Source organism: Oncorhynchus gorbuscha, linkage group LG07, assembly GCF_021184085.1.
Source record: "Oncorhynchus gorbuscha isolate QuinsamMale2020 ecotype Even-year linkage group LG07, OgorEven_v1.0, whole genome shotgun sequence".
NCBI lineage: Eukaryota > Metazoa > Chordata > Actinopteri > Salmoniformes > Salmonidae > Oncorhynchus > Oncorhynchus gorbuscha.
Window position 1 is genome coordinate 66,277,319 of NC_060179.1, and position 12,854 is coordinate 66,290,172.

Genomic DNA, 12,854 nt, shown 5'->3' on the forward strand with positions numbered 1-12,854 from the left:
AAGAAGGCAGACTCTTCCATACGTTTTTGTAAAATCGGTTCCACCCATTAAGTAAAAATGTGATTGGTTGATTCCACCGTCACTCCAAAATGTTGCCCTAATACAGTTGAATGGCAGATGCCTTTATCTCGTTTCTGATGACTTAGCCAATAGCTGACTTAGCTAGCTAGATTTATCTCCCCAGAGACTAGCAAAGAAAAATCCTGATAGGATATTTTTTCTCTTCAGTGTTAACCCTTTCATTTCCAACAAAAACTGAAGAGATTAAATCAGATCATTATTATAATCATTATTTTATCAATCCTTAGCCCTTCTCTGAAGGTGTAGAAGGCTCATTGTGCTCCACTGTGTTTGGGTTAGTAAGAATTTGTATAGTGGCTCTATTTGCCTTCAGCAGCATTTATTCACTATTCTGAATGTCTAAAGAATCCATATGTTGTTCTGAAATATGAACACAGAAATACTGGACATTTTGAACTCTTATTATGGTGTGGATTTGACAAAATTACAATTATGATCTTGAACTCGCATTTTTCTGGCGGACTCGACTTGCTCCGGTCTTGAATCGGTCTCGCTTTAGGTGGTCTTGAAGACAACACTAAAAAGCAGTATGTTACCTTGATGATAAGAGTTAAAAGGGAAAAGCACAGGCTCTGTCATAACCGGCCGCGACCGGGAGGTCCGTGGGGCGACACACAATTGGCCTAGCGTCGTCTGGGTTAGGGAGGGCTTGGCCGGTAGGCAGGTCCTTGTCTCATCGCGCACCAGTGACTCCTGTGGCAGGCCGGGCGCAGTGCACGCTAACCAAGGTTGCCAGGTGCACAGTGTTTCCTCCAACACATTGGTGCGGCTGGCTTCCGGGTTGGATGCGAGCTGTGTTAAGAAGCAGTGCGGCTTGGTTGGGTTGTGTATCGGAGGACGCATGACTTTCAACCTTCACGGGAGTTGTAGCGATGAGACAAGATAATAGCTACTAAAAACAATTGGATACCATGAAATTGGGGAGAAAAAAAGGGAAATAAATAAATAAGATTTTTTTTTTTTAAGAAAAGGGAAAAGCAGTAAGTTACCTTGATGATAGGAGTTAAAAGGGAAAGGCAGTAAGTTACATTGATGTTAAGAGTTAAGAAGGAAAAGCAGTAAGTTACATTGATATTAAGAGTTAAGAAGGAAAAGCAGTAAGTTACATTGTTGTTAAGAGTTAAGAAGGTAAAGCAGTAAGTTACCCTGATGTTAAGAGTTAAGAAGGAAAAGCAGTAAGTTACATTGATGTTAAGAGTTAAGAAGGTAAAGCAGTAAGTTACATTGATGTTAAGAGTTAAGAAGGAAAAGCAGTAAGTTACATTGATGTTAAGAGTTAAGAAGGAAAAGCAGTAAGTTACCCTGATGTTAAGAGTTAAGAAGGTAAAGCAGTAAGTTACATTGATGTTAAGAGTTAAGAAGGAAAAGCAGTAAGTTACCCTGATGTTAAGAGTGTAGAGGTTGTAGCAGTACCTTGATGTTAGGAGTGTACAGGTTTCTAAGTGAGGACAGAGCAGTGGACAGGCCCTCTGTGCTGTAGGAAACCCACAGCCCCTGGAGGATGGACGAGGAAACCCCAACCTTCTTGCTTAGGCCCTGAAATATAGACATAATTTGAGCTGTCACTGCTTGAGTTGTGCTGTGTGCATACGAAAGTGTGTGTGTGTGTGTGTGTGTGTGTGTGTGTGTGTGTGTGTGTGTGTGTGTGTGTGTGTGTGTGTGTGTGTGTGTGTGTGTGTGTGTGTGTGTGTGTGTGTGTGTGTGTGTGTGTGTGTGTGTGTGTGTGTGTGTGTGTGTGTGTGTGTGTGTGTGTGTGTGAGTCTGTGTGCGTGTCTGTAGGCATTGTGGTTAGGTGAACCTTGAAGATGTGTGCTTTGAGGATGTGGTGTCCCAGTTCAATGGTCTGCTGTCGGTTCAGCTTGGTCTCCTGGCGAGAGAACCAGAAGGCTAGCAGGGTGTGGCCACTCCTAAAGGGAGACAGGGAGGAACATAAACCATGAGATTCTGCACAAATAGCTAGGGTTAGTAGATAGTTAGATGTAATGTTGTTGACAGTTATTTGAACATGCTTATTCCTGTTAATTCCCTAATGATTATAGGAAACGTCTAACCGTGATTTCTGGAAAAGCTAGGAATTTGGGGAATTTTTTGTAACTCTATCCAAGACTACATCAGTCTTTCATATAGTACCCACCCCCTACACACCAGGAGACCCATCCACCCACTGACCTGGGGTCACACAAGAACTTGGTTTTCTCCCCCTCTTCCCTCCAGATCAGCCACTCCCTGAAGGATGGGTGAACAAACATCCTGGTCCCGTCCCTCCTCTTGACCAGGAACATGGCTAGGTTGTCTACGCGCTGTGTGAAGTCCTCCCAGTCCAGTGTACCCTGCAGCAAAGAGGGTGAAACCAAGAAACTTAGCTTCTTAGCTGTGCACATGCCCAGGAGCTTTGCTACGGCTGTTCTTTTTCACGGGCACTATCGTTGCTATCCGGTATACAACTGCACATGCCCAGCTAGTGTTCGCATGGTGGCTAAGTGTGACATGTTTCATTATGGGAAATGCAAACGGTTCCCCGTCAGTGCAATAAGTGTATTTGCCTGCAGGGAGCCGGCATTGATAGCCTGGTAGATCTGTTCGTCAGTGAGGGGGTGGAGGGATGCCACGGCCACGTTGAGTAGGGGGAGGGCCCGTTCGAAGGACGACTGGGTAGGGAAACGCATGTTGCACTGCAGCAGGTACACCTCTGCCAGGTTGACGGGCACCACCTGGGATCAATGAATCAATCAGATATTTTCTATCAACAAATAAATCAATCAGTCAGTCAATCATTATTATAGCATATTTCTTAGATAGGGAGTGCAATACAATGTTCTGTATAAAACATATAAATGGAACATACAGTGCCTTCAGAAAGTGTTCAGAGGCCTTTCCACATTTGTTTACTTTACAGCCTTATTCTAAAATGGATTAAATAAAACATTTTCCTCATCAATCTACACACAATACCCCATAGTTAAAAAAGCGAAAACAGGTTTTTAATTTTTTTTGTGCAAATTTCTTAAAAATAAAAAAACAGAAATACCTTATTTACATAAATATTCAGACCCTTTCATATGAGACTCGAAGTGAGAACTCCAGTGCATCCTGTTTCCATTGATCAACCTTGAGATGTTTCTACATTTTAGCCCACCTGTGGTAAATTGATCTGATTGGACATGATTTGGAAAGTCACACACCTGTCTATATAAGGTCCCACAGTTGATAGTGTATGTCAGAGCAAAAACCAAGCCATGAGGAAGAAACAAATTGTCCTTCGAGGTCCGAGACAGGATTGTGTGTCCGCTTGGAGATGGCCAAAAGGCACCTAAAGGACTCAGACCATAGGAAGCAAGATTCTGCCTCCCGGGTGGCGCAGTGGTTAAGGGCGCTGTGCTGCAGCGCCAGCTGTGCCATCAGAGTCCCTGGGTTCGCGCCCAGGCTTTGTCGTAACCGGCCGCGACCGGGAGGTCCGTGGGGCGACGCACAATTGGCCTAGCGTCTAGCGTCCGGGTTAGGGAGGGCTTGGTCGGTAGGGGTGTCCTTGTCTCATCGCGCACCAGCGACTCCTGTGGCGGGCCGCTAACCAAGGTGGCCAGGTGCACGGTGTTTCCTCCGACACATTGGTAACACAGCGCGGCTTGGTTGGGTTGTGTATCGGAGGACGCATAACTTTCAACCTTCGTCTCTCCCTAGCCCGTACGGGAGTTGTAGCGATGAGACAAGATAGTAGCTACTACAACAATTGGATACCAAGAAATTGGGGAGAAAAAGGGGTAAAATTCAACAAAAAAAGAAAAAAAGAAAAAAAAGAAGCAAGAGTCTCTGATCTGATGAAACCAAGATTGAACTCTTTGGCCTGAATGCCAAGCGTCACGTCTGAAGGAACCCTTGCACCATCCCTACAGTCAAGAATCTTGGTGGCAGCATCATGCTGTGGGGATGTTTTTCAGTGGAAGGGACTGGGAGTATAGTTAGGATCGATGGAAAGATGAAGTATAGAGAGATCCTTGATGAAAACCTGCTCCAGAGCGCTTGGGACCTCAGACTGGGGCGAAGGTTCACCTTCCAACAGGACCAATGAATGAAGTAAGTACATAGCCAAAAAGTACATAGCCAAAAACATGCAGGAGTGGCTTCAGGACAAGTCTCTGAAAGTCCTTGAGTGGCCCAGCCAGAGCCTGGACTTGAACCCGATCAAGCATTTTTGCACCTGAAAATATCTGTGCAGCGCCACTCCCCATCCAAGCTGACAGAGCTTGTATCGTCATACCCTAGAAGAATTGAGGCTGTAATCGATGCTTCTACAAAGTACTGAGTAAAAACCTATTTTTGCTTTATCATTATGGGCTATTGTGTAGATTGAAAAAAAAAAACGATTTAATCAATTTTAGAATAAGGCTGTAACGTAACAAAATGAGGAAAAACTCAAGGGGTCTGAATACTTTCCGAGTGCATTATATATACTGAACAAAAATATAAACGCAACATGTAAAGTGTTGGTCCCATGTTTCATGAGCTGAAATAAAAGATCCCAGAAATCTTCCATACGTCCAAAAAGCTTATTTCTCTCATATTTTCTTCACAAATTTGTTTACATCCCTGTTAGTTAGCATTTCTCCTTTGCCAAGATAATCCATCCACCTGACAGGTGTGGCATATCAAGAAGCTGATTAAACAGCATGATCATTACACAGGTGCACCTTACAATAAACACCACTCTAAAATGTGAAGCTTTGTCACACAACACAATGCCAAAGATGTCTCAAGTTTTGAGGGAGCGTACAATTGGCATGCTGACTGCAGGAATGTCCACCAGAGCTGTTGCCAGAGATTGTAATGTTCATAAGCTGCCTCCAATGTCGTTTTAGAGAATTTGGCAGTACGTCCAACTGGCCTCACAATCGCAGACCACGTGTAACCACCTCAGCCCAGGACCTCCACATCCGGCTTCTTCATCTGTGGGATCGTCTGAGACCAGCCACCCAGACAGCTGTTGAAACTGAGGAGTATTTATGTCTGTAATAAAGCCCTTTTGTGGGGAAAAACTCATTCTGATTGGCTGGGCCTGGCTCCCCAGTGGATGGGCCTGGCTCCCAAGTGGATGGGCCTGGCTCCCAAGTGGGTGGGCCTACTGATCGCTGCATCATGTGAAATCTATAAATCATTGAAATTGTTACATGTTGCTTTTACATTTTTGTTTGGTGTAATTAAAAGTAGGATAAAGAAAAATAATAAAGACAAGAATAAAAGCAAGGCAATAATGCATACTGTAAATTACACCCCCCCAGGCAGGCTTACCTTGTAGCTGGAGCTCTTGAGGACCAGGTACCCCTTCTCTATAAGGTCAAAGGTGAGTTTTAGGTACAGATAGGAGCCCTGGCTGAGGGCCTTGAGGTGGGCAGAGAGCTTGCCGAAGGTGGTGTTGTCCATCTTGCCGTTGAGAGAGATGTTGTTCTGTATCTCAGGACTGCTGTGGATGCGGTGCAGGATATAACCCTGTAAATCCTGGTCTATAGCATCATTTTCCTCCAGACCATCCAGAGAGATATGGTGGAATGGGAGCAGCTTGGTGATCTCCTATAGGAGGGAAGTAGGAGAGGATGAAGGGAGAAGGAGGAAGGAGGAAGAGGGGGGAATGATGGATGAAGGAGGAGGAGAGAGGAGGATGCAGATGGATGGAAGAAGAAAGTGGGAGGAAGGGATAAATGGAGGAAGGAGAGAGGAGGATGAAGGGGGTTGGAAGACGAAAAGTGGGTGAGGGAAAGAGATGCGTGGGCAGTGTAACAAGATGTACAAGCAATCTTCCACTGATGTCAATCTATTGACAAACTCTATCAAAAGACAATTATCCTTGTTTGGTGTTAACAGTGTTAATCTTGTATGTTTTTAATGGACACACGCTTAATGGAGGGGTAGAGGACTGTAATGAGTATAATGTGTCTACCTGTAATGTGGTCCTAACAGTGACCACCAATTTGAGCCAGGGGGGAAACTTGCTGATGGTTTTGCTGAGGAATGAGACAATTGTGTCTCCGTAGTCAGGCTTGTGGAACTCTGCCTCATTTAGCCCATCTATCAGGATGACCAGGTCTTCTTCAGAGGCGATCTTCCTCTCTGAAAACCACACACAGAGAAAAGAGTCAATATGGACCAAAAAACATGATTGCAAATGTTCTGCCTAATGTTGCTAAAATCAAGAATACATATGTGTTGAGGATCCCACCCACTGACAGAGTCACTAGGAGTAGAGACAGTTTTATCACCTTTGTAGAGAGTGTCCAGGGGTTCTAGGGGTGTCCCCCAAATGTCACCCTATTCCCTATATAGTGCACTACTTTTGACCAGAGATTCCCTATATAGTGTACTTCTTCTAACCAGGGCTTATAGCACACTATTTTTAACCAGGGCCTATAGGGCTCTACTTTTAACCAGGGCCTATACGGCTTTTAACCAGGGCCTATAGGGATTTTAACCAGGGCCTATAGGATTCTACTTTTAACCAGGGCCTATACGGATTTTAACCAGGGCCTATAGGGCTCTACTTTTAACCAGGGCCTATAGGGATTTTAACCAGGGCCTATAGGGATTTTAACCAGGTCCTATAGGGATTTTAACCAGGGCCTATAGGGATTTTAACCAGGGCCTATAGCAGAGAATTGTATCACCTTTGTAGAGGGCATCTAGGGGTTCTAGAACTCCTCTTCTGAAGGAGGCCATGGGATCCTGAACGCAGGAGCGCAGACTGAGCATGCTCTGTAGCTGTGGCTCCCTGAGCAACAGCTCTCTGTAGGCGATGAGCTGTGGCGAGCGACACAGCAACGCTGCCACGTTGTGGACAAACTCTGGCACCAGGCACGTGTAGGCGTTGTCCGCCTGGCAGTAGTGGTACGCCACCACCTGGGGGCGATAGAGAGGGGGGAGACATGGTAGGTCAGTAAAAGGGGGTGGAAAATATAAGACGGGTTCAGGTTATTAGGTAGCAAAAACATTTTAAAAAACATTTTAAAATAAAATGTGCATTTCTTATTGGACCAAGTGCAGGTCATTCTTCAGATTGGTGCTTAATGAACACGATCTTGTTTTCTATGTTTTGACAATAAGAATCAGGTTTTATAAACTGGCGCTGCTACAATTGATTTGGTGAGTCAACTAGTGAGTCAACTAGTTCATGGTGGATGATTGCAGTGTAATGAACATATTACGTCTCGTTTCTCTTTCCGTTTTTCAGCCAATAAATAATTCAGCGCTCCCTGCCGTTGAGAAAAGATGAATGTGAATGAGTGTGTGTTTAATTGCATGTTTAGACGGACACCCAGAGGAGTCAAAAGTCTAAATGATTATCCGCACAACACAGATGAGTAATCTCAGTGTGTTTCTCTATAATAATACATTCTCAGCACAGTGAGCACAAAGCTTTATAAACTGCCACGAGCAGATAACACAAAGAACAGATGGGCGTGAAAGAGGTAAGGAGAGAAAAATCAAATGAAAAAGAGGAGGAGAGAGGTGAAGTGAAGCAATTAGTAAGCTGCGCCACCAGCAAGGTGTGTCCAGCTCGGGGACTATGACAGTTGACGTGGACCAAGCGCCAGCCTCTGTTCCTCTGTTTCATCAAGGAAACCGCAGGGATAAAATAACAAATCAGGATAAAATGCTAATTGAGTCACAGAGGAATAAAACAGAGCTTAAAACAAAGGGAGAAAAGTGGGAGCGGGCTCAATTATTAATGCATCGAGTTAACAAGATATAATAGCTTGGCTGGGAAATGGCTTTCTGCAGGTATACATATTTCATAAGGCTCCCTGGCAAAGTTGTTTTTTCTTTTTTAAACACATCTGCATAATGCAGCAGGCTGGGGAGAGGAATGGGGCTGTGGCTGGGGCTACAGATGGCAAGGCGCGTCTGTCACCCCCATTTAGGGGATAGGGGAAGCTGGGGCTATGGTATGATGTGAGTGGTGTGGGGATTTAGGGAAGCCACTAAGCACCGCCTCACACATCATTCATATTTAACTTCAGACTAGACAGGTTCATAAATGTTAACACGTTTACTCCACTGAAAGAGAAAGAGTTGTTAGAAAGAATGTTTCTAGGCCAAACTGGATGTTTGCAATTAAAACAGCTAGCCTTGTGTACTGATGTCTCAAATATGCTGTGAAACTGGTCCAAAATCCCGACTAGCATGTCACTTAGTATGAAGATGTGTTGGGCCTGCATTCTAACTGGTCTGCTAGCTTGGCAATGAGGGTATAATTGTTATTGGAGAGTCATCTTTTTTTAACCTGAGATGCCAGTCTCCTCATGGCCTCCTCCTGGCGTCGTCTCATTTCAGGGGTCCCGGGACAGCTGCCCCCTCCCAGAGTACCTGTGCTATAGGCCGGCTGGGGCTGAGTAAGGGGGAGCTCTCCATCTGAGAAGAAGCAAAGAAGGAAGAGGATTTAACCAATGGCATGTTTGTCAAACCATTTTTATATCAGCTTAAAGGATCAATCTGCCATTCCAACAATAGCAAAGCATGCACTCCACCTCTATTTTGTTCAACAGAAATGTTTTTTTTAGAAACTTTATTGAAAGCTGACTTGTTGGTTGTGGCCATTTTAATAGCACTCTCTATTCATGAGTATCTTAGCCTACGTTTGGGAGAGGCCTGCGGAGAGTCAGAGGCGATCTGTCTCATGCGTGTTCCGTGGCAGCTCAGTGCAACCAGACGAGAGATGATGGCTGTCTTGCCGTAGCCAATGTTGCCCACGACAACTACGCCGAGGTTGGGGATGTTGTTGCCTCTGTTGAGATGGGCATCGACCTCCTGGAACAGCCAATCACGGCCGGTGAAGACGGAGTCCATGGTGATGCTGGGCACCTCGAAGAGGAGGGGCTTCAGGGAGATGTCAGGTGGCCGGTATGGAGCAAACCGCACTGGAGGGGCAGGGGGAGAGAGAGAGAGGATGGACAGTTACAATGGTTGCTCTTTATTTTACAGAGAAATGCTGCCACTACATTAAGATAATGAGTATGTGTATGTGTATGGCCTGTAGTGAGTCCTGACTGTCATGGGACTTCCTCCTACTACTGTAATCACTACTGTAATCCCTACTGTACTCACTGCTGTAATCATTGGTGACAGAGAAGGGATTCAAGGGAAATATTCATTTTTTTCACAATTGAAACCTGTATGTCCTAACACAAATACTATTATTTTTCCTCACTAGGGGGAGTCATTAGATAAACGTGTTGTTTTTCAAAGACTGTCTGGGCATCCGTTCATCTGAACAAGAGTAGTATTAAAAAACAAATGGATGTGAACTATGTTTGGACTAAAATATATGTCTGGAGATGAGAGAAGGACCAAATCGAAACAGGAGTTATTTTTCCTACTTCTGTTAATTTTACAGTTAACTGTATTATCTGAAACAACATCAGTGGAAATATGGACAAAATGCATGTTACCAGACATGTAACCAGATTAAAGTAAAGTAAACTTACGTGATTGGGATTGCCAGGCATGGTTGTTAGCAGAAGCTGAGACAAACAGAAGTCAGAGAAAATAGGAGGCAATGAAAGAACAGACAGGGTCATGGGAAGCATAACAGAATGGACGCTGGCAGCCGTGTGCAGTATGCTAATGGTGCAGAGCAGGGTTGGTGGTCAAAAGTCAACTACATTTCAATTCAGGAAATAACTGAAATTCCAATTCTAATTCCAATGAAGAACTGGAATATGGAACCGGCCCCCAACACTGGTACAGAGAGCCCCAATAAGAGATGGAGACTGCAGCATCAGATATCAACTAATATGATATAATAACATCTCCAGATCCATCTATTGTAAGGCAGTACACTCCCAGAAAGAAATATCCTGTGGTCAAGTGATATCTATCTATTGGTTTAGGGCAGGCGACACAGTACAACATAAATGCAATAGACAGACCATGAGTCAGGGCTGGGGAGAACACGTGTGATGAACAGTGTGTGTGTTACATAAGGAGCATCACAATATAATGAGCTCCAATTGCTGTTATTTATATAATATATTCCTTCCCAAAACGTACAAAGTGCTGGGCCAAGCATGTTTTACAGCTAAACCAATAATAATAATAATAATAACAAGTTGGGAAAAATGGTTGATGACTGCACAGTAGTGCAGTAGTATAGATATACCTGGGGAAAAACTACTTCCAATCTGTGAATATAGCCTGACATCAGCAGCACCATATATTATGTATATACAATCAACACAACTTGATAAACTCAATTTCGCTGAATCACCACAAACAAAAACCGACAATACACAAACATGGACACAGACAGAGACACAGAGACACACACTGAGCCTTGGCATAAAACAGTTGCTGGGATGCAGCAAACCATCGAAAATCTTTTCTGCATTGCCATCCTTCAATCGATCCTAAAACTGATTAATAAAATCTCATAGACTACGAAAGAGTGTCGTAGATATCAGTAATGGAAAAAAACTAAAACACCCAACACTTTCTCTTCACTGTGTGTTAGTTAGACCGGGCACCGGCCATAGCAGATGTCAATTAATACAGTGTCCTGCATTAAGTGGTGTTAATCTCATTAAGTGACTAAATGCCAGCGCCAATACAGGGCTGGCATTTAGTCTCTTCTCCCACTGTAATCACCTCTCACAAGGTACTACTCAGCACTAGCAGTTGCCTATGGCAAAGACCATTACGCATTAGGCCTATTAGCTAAGTCATAGTGCCTCTGCTGGTCTGCTGAAGGTGATAAAATCCTAGAAACATGGCTGCCATGTTGTGAGCAGGAAGGAGGGAGCATGGAGCGGGTCTATGGGGGGTGCTGTATCTGGAGCTGCATCACTTCCTGCTTAGACAAGGCTGTGAGAGGTATAAGCCTAGGGATCACTCTGCTCCTCTCCTCTCCCCCTGACCAGCTAGACAGAGTGGTATCACTATGTGTGTACGTGTCCAGACGGAAAGGCTCACTCAGACACTTTAATTATTCACTAGGTGAGGATGACTCAGAGCAGGGGAGGCTGAAAGAATGGAGGGAGGTGAGGAGGAGTGGTACTTCAGTCTGCTCCACATGAAGGACCAGGGTTACATTAGGCCCAGACAGCTCTACTCCACAGATGTGCGTGTGTGTGTCTGCCTTCGTGCGTGCGTGCATACATTTGCATGCATGGATTTTGTGCCTGCATATGTGTGTCTAGAATGAGTGTATTAGGTGGGAGGCAATCTAAGAAACTGCATCTGCCTGATTCACCAAGTCTATCACCACCTCTTGCTAAGCTACTGTACCATGGTCGTTTCCCAAATGGCACCCTATTCCCTATCTAGTGCACTACTTTTGACCAGACCCCTATGGGCCCTGTTCAAAAGTAGTTCACTAAATAGGGAGCCATTTGGGACACATGGTCTCTTCTCCCTGCTATCTTCACTCTGACTCACTCACTGGGCTTAAAACAGCATCACTGAGCTAGTCTCTTGATTTCCATGACAGCATCAAACAACATAAAACAAAGGAAGTGAAGCAGTGCCAACCAAGGAGGACGCTTCAGCATTTGGTTACCATCTGACTAGCACAACAACCCGCTCATACATACTCACTATAGTATAGCAGCAATGTGTTGCTCCCTTTGCGACCATACCTACTTTTATAGCAGACAATTTGTTCTCCTTTAAAACTCACTGTGTGGCCATACCAACTAGTTAAGTAAGTCTCTCTCCCTGAAGTAAGGAGGTGTAGTGGTGTAGTTTACTCAGGAAGGTTGCTAACACTGATCGGAAGAGGCAAGGAGCATGCCTGGATGCAGTGGGCCGGCTTGTAAACACACTTGGCTGCGCTTAGGAGAGGAGAAAAACAAGTGGCTGTAGAGCTCGGAGAGTACCAGGCCTAGAGCCCTCTACTCTGCAGCTGGCTATGGGGAGCCCACACACACATGCAGAAGCACGCACGCTCATGTGATATAATTATTATTTTGTAGATGTGTTATGGAGACACACAGCTAAGTGTGAAATGTAAAAGCACTTGAGGCAGCAGCTTGCTGTATCCCTATACTGTATGACTGGATGGCAGAAGACTGTGATGAGTTCACTAGTGGCTAAATAAGTAAAGAAGGAAGAATGGCGAGGGGAGAACATTATGGTTGTCCCAAATGTCACCCTATTCCCTATATAGTGCACATTTAACCAGAGCCCTATATATAGAGAATAGGGTGTCAACCTGTCTCTTCTGAAGGGCTATAGTGCTCCTGTCTTACCTCTGAGGTCGGTCTGGGCGTGGCCTGGTCCGGTGTGTGTGTTCTGTCGATTCATGCGCATCGACGTGCGCAGCGGAGTGTGTCTCTGATCATCCAGGTAGGTCAGGTCCTCCAGGTGAGCCGAGCTGGTGGCTGAGGTGTGTGTGTGTGTGTGTGTGTGTGTGTGTGTGTGTGTGTGTGTGTGTGTGTGTGTGTGTGTGTGTGTGTGTGTGTGTGTGTGTGTGTGTGTGTGTGTGTGTGTGTGTGTGTGTGTGTGTGTGTGTGTGTGTGTGTGTGTGTTTGTGTGTGTGTGTGTGTGTGTGTAATGTGTGTGTGTGTGTGTGGAAGAGGAGAGAAAGAAACCGTTTGATTCACATGCAGCTTTGATTCACATACAGTATTATGATAGCTCATGCCAGCATCCTGAGGCGGTTTGGTCGTCAAGACTGAGTAAGTTCACAGTAAAGTTTAGAGAGGAAGGCAGGAGGGAGGGATGCAATATGGCTGTTACATGGACCTGTCCCCCACCCCCCTCTGAACGGCTGTTCCATGGGCTTGTGAGAGGAG

The 12,854-nt window shown here is 44.9% G+C and overlaps 1 protein-coding gene across 10 annotated transcripts in view; it reads right to left on the reverse strand.

The window, feature by feature from the left end:
* tanc2b (tetratricopeptide repeat, ankyrin repeat and coiled-coil containing 2b) overlaps window positions 1–12,854 on the reverse strand; it is a 258,109-nt gene that overhangs the window by 26,052 nt on the left and 219,203 nt on the right. For 8 of the 10 annotated variants that reach the window (XM_046357226.1, XM_046357222.1, XM_046357220.1 and 5 more), the window contains 11 exons: window positions 12,309–12,440; window positions 9,549–9,584; window positions 8,700–8,981; window positions 8,348–8,475; window positions 6,732–6,963; window positions 6,011–6,180; window positions 5,365–5,643; window positions 2,625–2,792; window positions 2,251–2,411; window positions 1,880–1,988; window positions 1,495–1,617 (listed from right to left, as the gene is read on the reverse strand). In XM_046357226.1, the coding sequence (XP_046213182.1) occupies window positions 1,495–1,617; window positions 1,880–1,988; window positions 2,251–2,411; window positions 2,625–2,792; window positions 5,365–5,643; window positions 6,011–6,180; window positions 6,732–6,963; window positions 8,348–8,475; window positions 8,700–8,981; window positions 9,549–9,584; window positions 12,309–12,440 (1,820 nt within the window). The remainder of the gene's footprint in view (window positions 1–1,494; window positions 1,618–1,879; window positions 1,989–2,250; window positions 2,412–2,624; window positions 2,793–5,364; window positions 5,644–6,010; window positions 6,181–6,731; window positions 6,964–8,347; window positions 8,476–8,699; window positions 8,982–9,548; window positions 9,585–12,308; window positions 12,441–12,854) is intronic. The other 2 variants (XM_046357225.1, XM_046357223.1) reach the window with 1 other exon arrangement.